Below are 18,826 nucleotides of genomic sequence, written 5' to 3' on the forward strand. Positions count from 1 at the left end.
TCTGACTTGATGACAACGCAACCATTGCCAACAACATCATTCAATACTTACAGAACTTAGTATGATAATAAAATTCTATGATTAGTATTATATTCTACAAAGCTGCAATCAACATTCTTCAATGATCGCAAACATTACTTATAGAGATACCAATCAATTATTATCAACAGCCCTAGATATTGGTATTACTTTTCAAGTTATATCTAATTTCCTTCTACAGAACATGTTGACAACAACAGCTGAATGCAGGCTTCCTTATTTTCTGCAGCATAAAGTTGCATGATTAGTATTCTACGAAGCTGAAATCAACATTCTTCAATGATCGCAAACATTGCTTATAGAGATACCAATCAATTATTATCAACAGCCCTAGATTTTGGTATTACTTTTCAAGTTATATTTAATTTACTTCTACGTAACATGTTGACAACAACAGCTTCACCACAGCAGAATACAGGAAGCTGAATGCTGGTTTCCTCATTTTTTGCAGCATAAAGTTGCATGATTAGTATTCTACAAAGCTGAAATCAACAATCTTCAATGATCGCAAACATTGCTTATAGAGATACCAATCAATTATTATCAACAGCCCTAGATATTGGTATTACTTTTGAAGTTATATCTAATTTCCTTCTACAGAACATGTTGACAACAACAGCTGAATGCAGGCTTCCTTATTTTCTGCAGCATAAAGTTGCATGATTAGTATTCTACGAAGCTGTTCAAGAGCGAAGTACATGAGGCTAAAATGATTTTATTCCATTTATACGATTTAATTTACTAAGAGTCCGTGGTTATATCTACACCTCTTCACGCTTAAATTTATCCCAGTCACTGGGTAAAATCCACTTTGACGATATAAAAGTCTAATGTGTGCACAGTGGACTATACCCTATGTAATGAGTAAGCAGCACAGGGTAGGTTTGACACGAGACAAAATATTCATTTTTTTTTCTACTATACGACGCTCGTATTTTGTCCCGGAGAGATTCGTCCAATATTGTCCCTCTCTACACGGCACTACTGGAAAGAAGGGAGGGACTAGACATTGCCGAAAGCTGCAAAAAATAAGTAAACCGGCATTCAGCTTACTATATTCTACTGTAATGTATGTTAAATCAAAAACGAATAGTAAATATAGCAGGCTCAAGTATGTGATATCCAGCAAGTTTACAATCATCTTCATGGATATCGTTCTCTTTAAAGTCTCTCCTACCTTTACTGTTGCCCCTTGAGCTAATCTGACCTAGCAATACTGAAAAGTGCAATAATTTCGTTGCTGTCAGTATTGTGGATCTGTTGATAAGTAAAGTATTATTGCTTCAACGGTTTCATTCCTAAAGACCACTCCATACGTTTAAAAAACCAACAAACGATTGAATTTCATAATTTGCAGTTGGCCCAGTTCGAAAATGGAAGAGATTTGTACATTTCTTAGCACTCAATCACTTTAACAGCATCTTACTGTCAAGTATCAATACATTATGACTGTTCAAAGGTGCTAAAGAGCAAACTGATGGTAGAATTTCAAATTTACAGTTTGCATAAACCAAAACCGTGGAAGATAATTTCTATACTCTATTACCTAAGTAAAAGCTTGCTATGAAGTGCCAACAAGGATACCACTACAAGAACTTTATTTTTTCAACACGTCATTGCTACTTGAAAGGCTCAGAAGTACAGGGTCAAAATACAAAACAGTAGATTATAAGATTTCAAAAATTCCAAGAAATTCGCATATCTGACATTCGATCATCCATATAGCAAAGTGTTACAGATTGTCAACTAGAGGACATCGCTCAGTGTGGACAAATATCATTTCAGTTAATACTTTATTACCATTTGGAGGCGCTAAAACAATCAAAGTTCAATTTGTAATGTGAATAGAAAGTTGAAGAAATTGCCACAACATTTTAATATTCAATCACTCCAATACGATACTTCTCGTGGTTAATTGATTACTAGCTAGGACACATCAAAAATCAAGTTGTATACTGTATTACTACTATTTCCGACGCTAAAATGGTCGAAATTAAAAATTGATTCAAAAGGGAAATTTTGAATGCACAATTTGAGCCTTTACTATAATCTTTCAAGTAAGATTTAAAGCGTCAGTAATGATGTAATATTTATTTTCTACTATTTACATGCCACGAATAATAGCATGAGAACACAACGCTATAAAAATGAAATGGACAACCAAAAATCAAGTCATATCTACCTACTTTATTTTCTATTACTATGTTATAGTCAACCTTTAGAAAAACTCCCTCAAATCTCGTATTCTGCTAGAAGTGAATTACAGCCAATCTTGACTTCTACGTAGAAGTTCAGAGTGGATTAGAGTAGATTTATCTTACTGCATTTACGTCATGCTACGAATAGAAAGTGAAAAAATCTTAACCTTGAATAAAATCATATTTAACCCTTAAAATTAATTGAATACCACCTACAGTACAGTAGATCCATTAATCAGCATTTAGGTATAAATCAACCTTCAATCCTTTACTTGCTTAGATGACTAGCGCATGCTTTGCATTACAGCTACATTGATTAGTAAATTGGTAAAAATATGCATGAAATAATTTTGTTCTATCTTTACAGCTCTTTCGATCTTAGTTGATATGAGATTACTATCTGTTGCATTGTCCACCTACAGCTTAAGATATAAATCAATCTCAATGGTAGTGAGCCAACCGAAATCCTATATGTGGATGTTGCTTCGTCTCATACCTTGCAGAAATGTACTGTTTAAGTGGTAAATGTTTTATTCCCTCGGATTAGGTGAAGATTTTTCTTCGCCTGAGCCATCACAATCACTATTACTTGATTTTTGATCCTTTGAATCTTCATCAATTTCATCCTTGACTTGCAATGATTCTTGACTTTGTGTACTACTAGCAAGACTATCTGTTAAACTATTATTTCTATTTGGGGAATGATTGGTAATTTCTAATGCCGATTCTGATATTGTCTTTAATGAATTGTTCGATTTGTGAAGACTTTCATCACCCAATTCTTGGCTATTCGCCGATAGTAATGGCGATGATCGTTTAAATTCCGATGTACAAGTTTGAATGGTGCCTTTATCTGCTTGATTTTTCCGACTATAATAGAGGAAATACAAATGTATCAAATCTGATCCAGAATAGAAAAGTAGGTAGTATAACTACTTAAACAGAGCAAGAAAATAAGATACAGCTATGCGGATCAATTTATTATTAAGTTAATCTGTAAATTACTCAATCGTAGAGCAATTATGAAATGAGATTCTAAAATATCCTAATTATATTTTTTTAGTCCAATCTTGAGTATAATGATGTAAAGGTTACCAATTATTATCGATTAGTAAATTGTAAATATATGGGAATGTTAGACAGTATTGAAATAGTAGACTAATATTTCATTAGCATTGCTCAAGGCTACGTATTACTATAAAGTGCGATGGATACATTGTTATTTTGATGCTTTAGCAAGGTTTAACTATTCGATAGCTACTATCGATGGTACAGAAGCTTTCATACCAAGAAATGAATCAAAAATTTTCTACTATACCGTTAGCAAAATGGCGCTTCTGTTAAATATACCATATTTTATTAATAATGTACTTGTACAGTAACTGAGATCTACCAATCAGTTTACTTACCTAGAATCTAAATTATGTCTTTGAGGTTCTGTCAACTTTTCTACTATGAAGCTGTCGTGGATACAAGCAAACTCATCATTAATAATGAAATTTCTAAGCTTATAAATGAAAGTATCTGAATCTAATGTTGATCTATTATCTTCAAATTATTAAGCCAATATAGTAAAAACGATAAATATTACCCAGGTTTATCAGAGCTAATAGCTAACTTTTTACTGTGATTTCGATATTTTTGATATGCTTCCTGAACCTATAATAATATCGAAGTCACCAATTTCTGTATTTAATTTTTTCAATACGGATTAAAGTTTAACTAGATTTTAGCCTTTAACTATGCAAGCTGTTGTTAGATCGACTTTATATATTATATACTAATATAACCTTGATTTAAAGTTGAACAGATAGAAATACAAATATATTATCATATCACTATCAACAAATATAGATAGTTGCGTATGTTTGCTACTGCCGAATCCGTACACTATGCCTTTCGAATGAGAGTTATAACAATATTCATTGATGTTATACTTGGTAAATAGTTATGTCTTAACAGGTATGTCTAAAATCTAAAAGTTGCGACATTGTCAATCGAAGAAATATGAAATTAATTATTTTTATAAACTTCCTAATTCATAAACTATCTAAGACTCAATCTCACTTATTGATATATTGATACTATTTCAAAATTTATAGTATGCTTTCATTCAATATAAAGCGATTCCTTAATCAAAGAGATACTTCTAGTATTCTTACTGTAAACTTGCATGCTTAACCTTATTCTAGATTACAATAGCTACTAAATTAGATTATATCATTTTCACGCCATAGAGCCTTAACATGATTCTACTAGTTCTGGCTGCAATAAAGACTAACGTTTCTCTACACCGCTCTCAAAAACTATTTAATGATACTATAAAACTTCCATCTTTACAGGCTTTGTATTTTATTATCAAAAGTAAACGTTATTCACTTACATTATGATTAAAAAGACAGTAAACCAGGAAAACACATAAGCCCTAAAAATAGAATTTTCATTCTTAATTGAAGCTTAAAAAGATCCTTAATTCAAATTAATATCATTACAATAATTTGGCAGCCATAACAGACCTGTAACGAATTGGTAATTGCAAACAAATATTGGACGAAAGGACTATCCCATAGTAAAAGAAGACAGCCAAAAGACCAAGTTAAGCCAAGGACTGGCGTTAGAATAGTTAGACCTCTTAACGCAATCCTAAAATAATATATGGGTGTCGTAAGAAAATGTGCTAACGTATGTCCAAGATTGTTACAGTGAATATCGGCCTAATTACAAAAGCCAGGCGATTAATAATTATAAAGTTATTCTTACTTAATTTTATGTAATTTTTTGGCATCAGCCGATATTTTTTGCGTATGCAATATGGTATGGATTGCCATCACACAAAAAATAATGTTGGCCTAGAGTGAAGTCAGTATGAAGCTTAGTTACCGTAAGGAATTAAAATATCAATGAAATGTACCGTATCAAATTCACACTGGTTTTCGCATAGAATACATATACTATTAAACATCATGTGAAAATGTAATGATCTGTTAGCTCAAGAAATCTTTCCGTGTATTATAAGAAAAGCCATATATATTCCATTTGAACTAGTAGGCAATCATACCACGAATATACAGGCAAATGGGATTATAAAGGAAAGAATAATCCAATTTTTAGCAGATAGCCAGCAGCTACAATTAGTAAGAGTTCAAAAATGTTTTATCAATAATTAAAAGCTATTCTATTATTTTGTCCAGTTTATGATCTAGTTTCAAGCTAACAGTTCTGATATTATCATTATTAATTAAGTAGAGGAATAAACTACTAATAAAGAAAATTTTTAACTTGGATAATGAATGATTGTGTCAAGACTGGCTAGGTGGATAAATTGTAAAGAAACATTAATAACAATATATATTGTACAACACTAAAATTTTCTTTGCCATTCCCTGATTAAACAACATTGGTTATGATACACTCCTATTTTATGATTTTGATAGAATATTTATTTATCTTGCTCACCCTTGGGTACTTAAATAAAAATCGACGCTATGGATTCCACAATTAATAACTATGGTTGGAACAGCTACTAATGCAGGAATACCTGGAAGCAGTTTTTCAAATTATGTTAAATATCCATTGAAAATTTATATAGCTATGAACAGGTTATACGAATTCATTCGTAAGATGAGACATTGTCGATTCTTAAAAATCATACCTACTGCCCCCAAATTGTAGTATAAAAATTTTTCATTAACATCAAATACTTTAATCAAAACCAAGTAAAGGTGAATTCCCTCAATTAACATCCACATAAATGTAGTTAGCAATGAAAAATGTAATATGCACGCTAATATTGCGCACAAGACCTAAAATAGTAATAATAGAAGGTAAAAGTGAAGCTTTCTTATGTAAATTCTATTAGATTTAATAACTGATAGTCGATGCTAGGCTGGATAGAAAGGTATACAAAAAATAGAGAAAAAAAGTGTATCTATCTGATTAATCTTCGATAAAATTACATGAATTTTAAAATTTAACACCTTGTAATTAATTTAGACCGAATCTAAAAGATTTTTAACTTTACCTTGATATTCTTCGCTAAATCGACCACCATTATTATCATATTTGGTATAACCATCCAGGCAAATAGATTCATATGGATTTTATTGGTTGGGTTCTTTAAATATCTTTACAGTAATTAATGGAAAAGTAAGCGTAGAAGAGCTAATAAATGATCAGCTCATACTTTATTAAAAGTTTAATTACCGTAACTCATTCTGTCATTATAGACGTACAAATGCTAAATCTTACCACCATAATAATAGAAAATTCGTAAACAAGCTAAATTTTAGATCAAGTTGTAAACTATATTTAAGGGTTACGTTATATGCTTGCTTAGTAATAGCTGGTGTCATTAGTATAATTTATTGCGCTAGTCAAATAGAGATATTGTAAACTCTTGCCATATAATGGTAAGATATATAGGTGCATCGGGTAATATTAAACAGTTTTACCGGCATTTAAAGGCATATATGGCATTGCAATTTAGCTGAGAATTAGGAATTAAGTTATCATACTTCCACAAAATCCCGTAGATAATTAAGGTGGCAGTTAGTGCAATGACAGATATTCCGCAGCCAAAATAAGTAATCATTTCAAGAGAAAATTGAACAGCTTGACTATTCTGTAATAAGCAATAATTAATTAATAACTGTTTATGTTTCTAAATTCCTAGCAATTTCCAGTATTTATAATTTAATATGCAATGGCGTCTATACTGTTCTTTTTAAGCGTCCTAATACTCACATTTCTTTCTGATAATCGCATAAGAACAGCAAAATTAGTTAGATGATCACATTGGCATGAAAGATGGGTACTATTCAAGTAGACCAAACTACATCCTTCATCAGACCAAGCTCCTTCTCTGCTAATCATTTTAACAGATAAAAAACAACTCTTTGTTACATAAATGTTATGGATAGTGGGCTGTGAGTGCTAAGTTAGAAATTTTATTTTTTCTAGCTTATTAAGTTAATAGCTTAGATTAGAAGGTCTTTTATTACTATTTGAAAACTTCCATTTTTTACCCTTTCGAATAATTCCAAAATACGCAAGAAAACTCCTCAGTTGCGATGAATTGTTTTTTATCATACCAAGACTAGAGATACAATAAATGTAATCTTAGTTTAGATAGTATAGCTTAATAGAAATCGAAACTGGTCAATCTTATTGCCACCTTGTGGAAAAGTACTTGAAATCGGCTTCAGAGACTGGGAAATTAAAGTTAACAAATACTTATGAAATTACCTCGTTAATAGATAATTTTTTTAAGGTATAAACAACTGACTCCTCTAGATCTTGTTGTGGTGGTGGATAAAGTGATGTGGAAATGATCAACGTATTTGGAGTCCAATATTCAAAGTTTGGTCTGTAATTTTAAGTTAATTTTAATGCTACGAATGGTAAATCATACGTAAATAATGCTGTAAAATACGAAACAGAATACAGAAAGCTTATAGGAAAAAATCATGATTAGATTAAAAGATGATACAAGAGAAATATTTATAATAGCAATTGAAAGCCAGTAATTTGCTCCATCTTACCGTAAATTGGGGTCTATTCTTGCGGGAAATAGTTCATTTAATGTTTTATAAGCCAGACTAACTATTTTAATCTTGGATGAATGTTCATATTCTGCAGATATAGAATAAGACGGTATAGTAAACTTGATCTATTAAGATTTAAACATTTTTAAAGGATTTAATAAGCTATGATGGCTATAGCAAAAATAATATCGTAGCTAATGGTTTAAATCTCTACAGCAATCATCATAAAGGAAGCTTGAGCATGGATTAGATGTGGTATAAAAAATTAACGTAATATAATATACAGCAAATTCAAGATAAAGAACGCACTTTCTTAGAACTCTAGATATAAATTGACAATTAATTAGTAATTAGACACTAAAAAGTGGAGATACCTTGAAATAATGAAGAAGGTAAGGTAATATCGTTTCCATTCAGCCACGCAGGAATTTTTTTCCCCAAATATATTTTACTTGATGTAGCAGCTATTGGCTTAAAGGTGTTGCCGGGAAAATGATAGCTTTGGTTCGTTTCCGTACTTATAGCACTAATTTCTATAGCTATAAGATGACATAGATGCGATGTTTAGGACCGTAGATAATTTCACATAGTCCTACATGATTCTATTTACTAAATGAGATTATCTTCAGGATTGCAAACATTGGATATAACTATACTAATTCAATGTGCATAGTTAGAAATACGTATAATTTGAGTAATCGATATACTCTGCACATTCTCAAATCTTCATTTTAATACGTATACCTCAAAATTAAAATGTATCACACTAAAGCAATATAAAAATGTAAATGAATAATATGGAATTTGCTTCATAACTACCATAAAAAATCATTTTGAACTCAACCTATGTTTTCAGTGGCTATAATGATCGTTCGGTTATCAACATCAATTCTTCTAGCTAATAATTCTAAAATTTGGCTTAATTTTGTTGTTCCAGGCTGTTCCTACAAAAATAAGTAAGATAATAACTATGGCCTAGAATGAATAACTTTTATTATTTCACAGTATTTGCCTTTAAATTATTTCCTATGTGAGTGGAATTACGGAGATTATTACTATTTGAATTTACTTATGAGATCGAACCTGCTGTATTTCCATCCATTGCGCCCGATTCCTTAAGTCAATTAAATTGCTTGCAATCTTGATGAAATTCTAGCAGTTATATTAGTGTATCATCAATTTCGAGTTACGCTATATGCAAACATTAGATTTGCCTCAGGAAAGTGTTGTAGCTAATGGCTATTTGTAAAAGGAAGTGATATAAACGGTTCTATTATATCAACTTCTTGTAGATAAATATTTTTATTGCTAATTTTTGTTTAGCTCAAGCTGTAATCTTATACGGTACGTATTTCTAGAATCATGAATGCTTCGTATATTACAAGTAAAATTACAGGTAAAGTTGAAGCGAATAACTTTTTGCAGTCTATATGAAGTACTTGTGGTTAAGGATTTCATTATTAATTTTTCTTTAACTCATTCTGTGACTTAATATCTCTAGAAGCCATTAATGTTTTGCACATTAAAGTAAAAGCGAATTGAAGAGGTTTTAGCTGTTTACCTGAGCTGTTGATGCCAACTATCTGATCTAATACCAATACTAATATAGTACGGTAGCATGTGCTATAATTAGTACTGCAGTTTGTATTAATAGATCATCACATAGATTATACCACTAATAATGGATGTATTCTATTTTTCCATAATCGTGATCTTAACCATAGTAGAAGTATTTTCCTATTTAAAATTATAGCACTTACATAGGTATCGCTAGCTTGAACAGGCTGCTCAGCTTCGATATTAATTAGTTTTTGCAGGATTGAAGTAGATGCCAAAATATCTCCGCTAATTAAGGTGCGATTAGCAACTGGATCAGTTAAGGCTTGCAATCTGCTTAAAATAGCTGTAGCGTTATAATTTTCTGCGTTCGGCCGGGATGCCTGGAGAAATAAATGTTGCCAAAGATTAGTCTACTATTCACCTGCTGCAGCAGAAGCACTTGATAGGTTTGTATGTGATCATGACTCATTTATAGAGCGTAAAATGCTAGAACCTCCTGTTGCAAAGTCCAAAATGAACTACTGGTGCAATGGATGACAGATACAGCACCCCAGTAATTAGTCTCACTTCCAGTAAAATTATTATAACACTTACGGCTAGCATTACCTAGGGCAAAAATTGAGAATAAAATATAAAATATGAAAGATTTCATACACATCTAAGGATGATAAAATATTAATTTTATTAGCTTACTTCGTACTGTAGCAACTAAATTTAAAGCTGAGTTATTAATAGCTCACCAATTTTATTATCTCTGCAACTGATATAAACTACAGCGCCAGCCTGACTTTCTGGCCAGAAGTAGCCATCTTTCATTTGGCTTCGACAGGTTGATGATTTATTCTGGAAGGATAAGATGTAAACACTATGGAAGGTATGTTTAGTATCAGCATTGCCGTAATAACTGCATCTAAACGTAGTTCTATAATTCTTGAGATCAGATCGTCTGATAGAAGTTATATGTAAAATCGATCTTGTTCCTCGATTTTCAATATTGATATAGCGATCATCATCTGCTAGCCAACATGATAGGATAATCATAAGACGGTTAATTTACAAGTAGAATGGATTGAAAAGTTGAAATTTTGGGGATACTTACCTACAAGAATTTGAGATTGTTGGCCAATTTGATACCATTGAAAGTAGTCCCTACTACTAGAATTACCTAATGTGAACGTTGCTACGCATTCTAAGATGAATTCTTTGCTTTCTATAACATTATAAGGTCCGACAATACGTAATTGATAGTCAGATTGTCTAGTTAAATTGACGACAAGGAAAATTAGCTGTCCTGGAGTTGCAATGCTACATCGATATTGACTGTAGACCATTAAGGTTGTTAAATGTAATCCGATACCCTTGCTGGATGATGTAAGATTATAAAGTGTTGATTGACTAACAGTTGGAGGATTTCTAGGCTTATATTGACCTAAAATGCGACTATTTTGATACCAAGTAATAACAGTTTTTGATACTAGTGGGCCATTATAGCCACAGGTTAATTGAACGGGACTGTGATTTCCAATTGGCATATTGGTGTTATTTAATAGCCGACCAGTGGTTGATCTTTGTTTGTAATCAAATCGTATTGCCTTACTTTCAATATCTATTTAGAACGAGATATGCAATAATTCATTATTACTCGGACTGATACAAATTGACGATAGATGAGAATTCTCTGGGACATGCATTGAATCAGTTTTATGTACGTGAAATTCGAACAAAATCAGTCTCGTTGCTGAGCTAAGTATTGCTAACTAGAACTTATAACTAACGGAGTACTATTACGTACTCGAATTAGTCAAAGAGTAGTTTTAAGAATCAAATATTAAATCAAGTTGTTTAGTAGTTACGGTAGAAATAATAGGAATGGAAAGATTCGAATTAAATAATCGACTACTTAGATTCTCAAGCTATTGTTAACTTTTACAAGTGATCTAATAATAATTTTAAATCGTTAAATTTAAGAAAGGTCAAGCCATGATATTGTGGGTTAACAGAAAATGATTAGCTGATCAAGTTTTACGCACATAATGAATAACCCAATCGAAATGTTGAAGAACCACTATTTGAACGAAGACGAGTATTTCGAAACTCAATAAATAAATTTCGACTGTGATGATGAATATATTTTGGATGGATAGTGCCACAATATTCTTCGACCGTTGGCTCTGACCCATCTAAATTCGAAGAGAACCGCAGGTAATCTTCACAAACGCCATCAACTCGCGATGTCAAATTAAAATTAACGATGTTGATAATAATGGTATGGTCAGTTTTAGTAGTTAAAGTCCAGTTATATTTTGCTACGTCAGGAAATATTGGAGGATAGTAATCAGGTGGTTGGATATAACCCGAATTGACTGAGGAAAGATCGACGTCAAAGTTTCCATGGCCTATAGAGAAAGAATCATGCGAAGATATCGTTCATGAGGAAATAATAACTTTGGATTAATCACAATTCTATTTTAAAACTACTCCGATTAAACAGTAACTAAGCTACGATTTTACTCTATGCTACTAGATTAAATCATGGAAAGATAGCGTCCTTAAGGAAGTAATAGCTTTGGATTAATCGCTATACGATTTCAAGACTAGTCCAATTGAACAGCAACTAAGCTATGGCTTTACTCTATGCTACTAGATTAAATCATACAAAGATATGATTCGTAAGGAATAGTAACCCTGGGTTAATCATAATTCTACTTCAAGGTTACATCAATCGAAAAGCAACTGAGTTACGGCTTCTCTATTTGCTACTAGATTTAAATCATGCAAAAAAATTTTTAAAGTATGTATTCTACTTAATTTTATCATCGTTCTACTCCAAGTATGACCTTCTTTTGATTTTTAGACATATCATAAACAAGGACGATTCCTGGATTTAGCTTAAAGTAAGCGTAAGTAAAGGCACCGAAGCTACTCTAGTAGAATATCTTCAATAACTCTGTTTGCTAACTATTCCAACATTATCGAAGATTCTGCCATGCACTTGTATCCTCCATACATCAAGACTGCACAATATATTATGTATATAGATATGGATACTTAGAATCACTTCTGAGAATCCTTATTGTAAGTTGTAATTATCTACCGAAGATTAGTGAGATGTAGCACAGACTTATTGCTATAATAGCTATCGTGGTAGGTCTACATGTAGGACATAGAAACCGAGTACATAGCATAAATAGAGTTCATTCTTTGCACAATCGTATGTTGAGAGATTTTTTTGATGCCTTACTCGCAATAGTTTTCTAATCTAAATTTCAATAGATATTATTTGCAGTGCTGTAAGCTATGTCTCTCATAACTACCTCTGGACAAGAATATCCAATTCTTACTCATAGATTAGGTTGCGTCATTTAAGACACTAATAAATAATTGCAATTCTACTTTACAAGTAAAAACTTCGTAAATACTTTACAGGGATATATACAATAGATAGATTACTAATCTTATGCTGGCTCCCTCAAATTACGTCTTTTCCAGGCACTTACCGTATGTAATTTGCTATAAAATTTCCACCAATGAATTGGTAGTAAGGTGCATAGAGAAAAAAGAAATTTCATTAGTCTATGATTCTTGATCAGGCGTAAACTAGAAGAGTTACAATAATGTTATCTTGAGCTATTTGCGAAGCCTTCTTTGGTAACTTACCAAGCATAATATGGACCATAAAAGATAACAGAAAATACCTTTTTGTTGTATATCCATTTTAGATAGGAAAAAGTATTATGGAATTATAGCTGCTTGTTGCGAACTGAAATAATAAAACCTGGCTCTTAGTTAATACAGAATTCAATTAAATGTTATTATTAATGAAAAGGTAGGAATAATTTTTACTAAATGCAATGCTGTGTAGTATGGTAGGATATATAAAGTATTATTAAAGTATACTTTTAAATAGATCATGAGATAAAACATGCTCTCATATATCGCTTTCATGAAATAATAGGTATTTCTTCCATGGATACTACATGGCTTATAAAAGGCTAAAAATTGGATCTTAAGATTGCAAACGGTAAATTTGCATTCTACTCCAGAATTTAGTTCAAAAAATTATATGGGTACAAACATAGTAACACATACAAGTTTAGTTTTGTATATGAATGCTATATCGATGCAGAACTACTTGTGCCTGTACGATTTGTAAATTGATATTAACGTAATAGTTCTAATTTCATGAACTTTATTTGATAGCAAACAAGGGCTTTCGTCAGCTCAATAACTGAATGTTTTAAATAGTAGTATCGGAAGTATCAGAATTTAATAACCATTTTAGGCTAGATTTCAACATTTTTGATGATATAGGAGTAACTAAGGCCACGGGAGAACGTCTAGGTACTTAGTTTTATCCACAAACAAATCGAGAATCAATGAAACAGATGGTGCTACTTCATAAAATGTTATAGATGACAAGAAGCCAGAGTAAGACCATATAACGGCGATTTAAGTAGGTTTACTGCATTCTCTTAGAATTTAATGCAGAAGGGCTGTCTGTAAGTATAATATGAAGGTACCCTTGTAAATGACATTAGTCATAACTGGATACCATTGCGATAGAGGAATAGGAATTAGATAAATTCCTAGCACCTTTCACTAGCTTTGTAGACTCTAACAGCGAATAAGGCGTTGAAATTCGGTCTCATGGTGAGAATTTTAATTGATGCTATTTTATTATGTGTAACGAAGTTGACTGTGTGTTAGGCTATACGTTAGTGTTTGTATGGTAAAGGTGTTAATAGTCTATAAAGTAACACCTGTAAAGTAGATAACAAGTAATAAACGCAGAAGCAAGCATCAATTTTATAGGCGGCAACAGCCAGTAGAAAATTAATTTTGATTACGACGGGCGAAGATCTATAATTTATGCTACTATGGTACCTCGCTGTTCTTTCTAGCTGGAGATTATGCATAGTTGATATGTTGTATTTCATATGAAACAAGCATAAGGAAGAATAAAAATAGCGTTTAAAATGCATTCTCATTAACTTTTGTTAGCCTATCACTAGATCCTTGATAAAAGCAAGTATCTATAGCGATGATAACCTTATTCCCTATTAAATGAGTTTAAAGCATTGGATTACCGGTGATTCCTGGTAGAACGTTGCAAGGCTTTTGCTAGAGATAGTTTATTTTAATATAGATCGTCGTAGCGACCACTGATAGCTTTATCGGAATACAGTTCTATAAATATTAGATTCATTTAGAAATTAATCTAATGACTAATAATCTCGCTGTTATAAGGCAAGCATAAATTATTTTATGCGTAGGAGATGATTGATAGGCTTATTGACAAAAAAGCTGTAATATCTTCTGTTATAAGAAAAAGAATCGTTTTCTATTGAGTGCCATCAGAAAAATACTAAAACATATGTTTTATAACTTTAATAAATGTCGAGATAGGTGCCAACTTAAGTATGATATTATGTATCTTATTCCATATGTTAGTAGCTACGGATGGAAATACATGAATTTCGAGAATGATTAATGCGGGGAGAGTGAGAAATTATGTGTTGTCATCATGCGACTGCAAAAAACCTATTATTTAATAAGATAGAGAAATTTTATTGAATAAGAAGCTCGAGAAGATCCTAATTCGTTGCACTAGAAGTTATGGTCTAAACAAATCGATATAATTTTAGACCTTATAAACATAATATTACTTTCTTTTATCCATTAATTATTTTTTAAGTAGTATGAAACTTTAATATAGCTTAATAGCCTGATAATTATTAGGTGCGTTCAAATATCAATGATCGCAAATTTTAGATACGATTAGATCTATTAAATATCTAGATAAAGTTATTTATATTTTTTGGATTCAATAGCAATTTTACAAGAGATTAAACCTTTTTCATCTACCGCACTTCTATAAGCCTAGAAATTGAATACTATCTGAAAACTGAGCTACAACGGCTTGGTTTGATTATTCATAAAGTGTAGCGATTTCCGACAATTAATAAAATATGTAAATTTTAAGTATTAATAGCAAGTTCCGGATTTATCTATCACTGAGGATGATTAGTAAATAGCTACATTAAAATTTTCGCTTTAATGTTAAAAAATATTTAAGTGATTTTACAGGCAAAAATATTTACTATTGAAGCCTATAATAAAGCAGCTAGTGAATTGGAATAATAAGGTAATCATAAACATCAAGATACAGTTTTTCTGATAATATCATAACCTATCCAGTTTAAATTGCACTTGAATAGTTACTACTACATTTGACACTACTAACAGGTCATTTTATTACGGTTCTGTATAGTTGTTTGCAGTTGCTAAGTTTTTTACAGAATATTGCAGTGATTAATTTTTATCACAGGACCAGCTTTTTTCATATTTTGTAGCAGCGTACTAACAATGCCTATGAAAAAAGCAATATATCGTAATTTATTAGTATAGTAGAATGATTTAGAAATTTAATTTATTAAACGAATTAACTATTTCCGGAGGCATTATTAGATTACAAGTTGGATAATTTAAAATTCTTTATTTTCGCCGTTGAAATAGAATCTTTCGGTAGAATGAATTCATATTTTTTGTCAGCTTTTATTAAATATCAATATTTCATGTATCAGTAGTATTCAACCATAACTCATTATTTTGATAGTAAACGGTTAATAATAAATAATTAATATGATGATGAACTGAAAAAGAATAAGCTTATGAATACCAGTCCTTTTAATAAACAAATCGACAACGAATTCATTGCTATAATCTTAAAATTTATTTTTGATCATTAACGAACTTAGTAATCTTAACTTATAAGCATCAGTTGGACAATAATATTGCATCTAAATTGCGAAAAATGTTTTCTGAAAATATATAATAAAATCTGAAGAATAAATGGCTGCTTATATAAATTTTAAGAAAATTTTTAAAGGTGCTCTATAATTTGTTTTCATTGCCGTTTATTTCTTAAAAATAGACTGTCTATATTTTGCAGAAATAATGACATTCAAATCTTGTGTACGATAAATTATGTTAGATTTTTGTTTCTAATATTATGTGTAATTTCAATATGATATCTAGCTGAGCGTATTACTGCGTTAAAATCAATGAACTGTAATCCTCGAAAGTTAAATAAAATTGATATATTATAATATGTTCATATTCCAGGTACAAATTTTGATGGTAAGCCGTTCTAATGGTCTGTCATCACTCAACTGGCAAGAACTTTAACTCATTATTTCATTAAATCGATCAACATGCAGTTTAAAGCCTTAAACATCATAATTTAATTTAGATGTTTGAATATTGCCCTCGTTAAAAGAATTTAGGACCAATATTTAATCGCATATCAAATTTAAAATTTCATTTTAGTAAGTCATATAGTATGGAAATATAAAATTGTATAAATAAAAGACGAAAATTACTTAAAAAGATTTTTATTATTTTACTCGAACAGCATGAATATTAAGGATATTCGATGCCAATCAAGAAGATGAAAACAAATTTAGGTGAATATTTTTGGTTACTTAGTTCAGCGAGTGGCAGTTTCCACTTATTAAATTAATTGTAGAGGATAAATTATAAACCTATCAGTGATACAGATTGTTAGGATGGCCATAAGATCTATAATTCTACTTGTGATTCCTTGTGGTCTTTATGAGTGCAATGTAAACTACTGTGTAACTCTCCTACGAAAATATGAACTTGATTAGGAATCTACTTATCTGGAGTTGGCAATAGACACATGGCTTAAATGAATATTAAGTGTAATTAATACTTCTATGATTGTATAATAGCAGCTAGGATTTTATTTATCTGCATACTGAAGTAGAGATCGATGGATAGCTGAAATGAAAGCTTCTGTAATTTATGTTGTTCCTTTTGCAAGGCGATAAATATTACGATCTTACTTTTCTAAAATACGGATACATAATTCTACGAAAAAATGAATGAAATGGTGTCACAACCCTCACTTGTGGCAAAGGAAAGTAAAGAACTCTAGTGTAGTTACTTAAAACTTGGGCTATTTCTCCCAGTACTTTCAGTTTCTATGAGAGAAGTATTTGAGAACTCGATTTCTCGGCTGATCTCCACAGACAACTGACTAATTATTACACTATTCTTCACGATATAAGTCTTGCCGTTTCTTGAGCAATTACTTACTTTATTCTACAAACACACGCGCTTAAATAGGTTTCTACAGTGAATTCCAATATTAACGAGTGAGAATTCATGCTTTACAAGTTACATTAATTAGTATAATACCATTACTAAATATACATGTCGATATTCTCAGACTTAGATAGCTACAAGCTATCAGGTGTTAAGACGCTTAACCTTCGTCCATATACAGCTCAATTTTTAGAGATTAACACACCTTATAAACCTACAGTAAATTAACTGCTAACAACTTCTATTTTTATCTCATTTCTACCATCCTATTATCAGCTACAAGCGCATTAAAACATAGCATATAACCTTATCTTATCTATTCATAAGCATTCATTAATTTACAGTTACTTAATTAGTAACGGCGTACCGTGACAAATGGTTGCAATTGCTATTAATTGATTTGCAACCTTTCTCTATTAATGTAATTAAGATTAGAATATTTTACTATTCCGGTGCAATAAATGCACAAGTTGACAGTACTACAAGAAATTATATTAATTTGCATAATTTCTACTTTAATATACAGTAACTGACATAAGAATTTTACTGTTCCTGATTAATAGATAGATGAATAAATGATTAAATTAGCTATAAATTATATTATCCTAAAGTATGGATACTCTCCAACTAATATTTTTCTAATTGTTATTTTTAATATTCTGTAGAAATAGAATAAACGATAAAGGATGAACAGGAAAACATCCTCGTAATTATTATTACTTTCTCTGTGTTGGGGAGGTTAGAATTTTGGTTTCTGAATGTGGATAAAACATGATTATTATGACTAGAATGCCTAGAAATTACATTAATTGGCAATTAACGGTCTTCTGTGAATATAAAGGTGTTTGAAATGCGATTATTCTACGGCAATAGATTTGGAAAAAAGTTTAGAAATTTTACTTATTACGGTTTAATTCTCTCATGGAAATACAATTGAGATTGGGATCGTAAATGGTGTAGCAATAGATATAAATTAATAAAATGAATATAACTTACGCTAATTAAGGTGAATGATTCTTAAGCTAAATATTATGCAAACTAGAATTAAATTACTCTAGGTATTATTTATTCTGTTTTCGATAGCACTGAACGAGTTGACGACAACTTGAGGCTGATAGATTTATTTCTAGTCGTTGAACTACCCAAAATGTACTTTATTACAAATACCACGATATGATACTAGAAGTTAAAGTTATTGGTATCTAAGCTTGGTTGATGCTATCGTCTTTGAAGTACTGTTACTCAAACTGATATAGAAGCTTGTTTAGTTATAATTGATTATCAGATTGATTTGACTTTGGTGAGCAATTGTTCCCTTGTGGGATCGAATAAATGAAATCCATCGGCTTGATTCTA

The 18,826-nt window shown here is 31.1% G+C and overlaps 2 protein-coding genes across 2 annotated transcripts; both read right to left on the reverse strand.

Annotated features, from left to right (window-relative positions):
* Positions 1 to 2,767: 2,767 nt before the first annotated feature.
* Positions 2,768 to 10,872, reverse strand: TRIADDRAFT_62264 (uncharacterized protein; the record flags this gene model as incomplete). Its single annotated transcript, XM_002118198.1, has 22 exons — positions 2,768 to 3,107; positions 3,647 to 3,697; positions 3,829 to 3,896; positions 4,621 to 4,662; positions 4,754 to 4,880; positions 4,998 to 5,086; positions 5,296 to 5,362; positions 5,694 to 5,775; positions 5,890 to 6,040; positions 6,259 to 6,361; positions 6,689 to 6,858; positions 6,981 to 7,101; positions 7,262 to 7,332; positions 7,482 to 7,602; positions 7,778 to 7,868; positions 8,155 to 8,319; positions 8,625 to 8,724; positions 8,864 to 8,932; positions 9,541 to 9,720; positions 9,834 to 9,946; positions 10,081 to 10,356; positions 10,440 to 10,872. 22 exons carry the CDS (start codon positions 10,870 to 10,872, stop codon positions 2,768 to 2,770), a joined length of 3,030 nt encoding a protein of 1,009 aa, XP_002118234.1.
* A 490-nt stretch (positions 10,873 to 11,362) lies between these two features.
* TRIADDRAFT_62265 (uncharacterized protein) lies at positions 11,363 to 13,054 on the reverse strand (the record flags this gene model as incomplete). The annotated part of the gene is made up of 2 exons (XM_002118199.1): positions 11,363 to 11,736; positions 13,036 to 13,054. 2 exons carry the CDS (start codon positions 13,052 to 13,054, stop codon positions 11,363 to 11,365), a joined length of 393 nt encoding a protein of 130 aa, XP_002118235.1.
* Positions 13,055 to 18,826: the final 5,772 nt, after the last annotated feature.

Source organism: Trichoplax adhaerens, genomic scaffold (genome assembly GCF_000150275.1).
Source record: "Trichoplax adhaerens TRIADscaffold_39 genomic scaffold, whole genome shotgun sequence".
In the NCBI taxonomy this organism is placed as follows: Eukaryota; Metazoa; Placozoa; class Uniplacotomia; order Trichoplacea; family Trichoplacidae; genus Trichoplax; species Trichoplax adhaerens.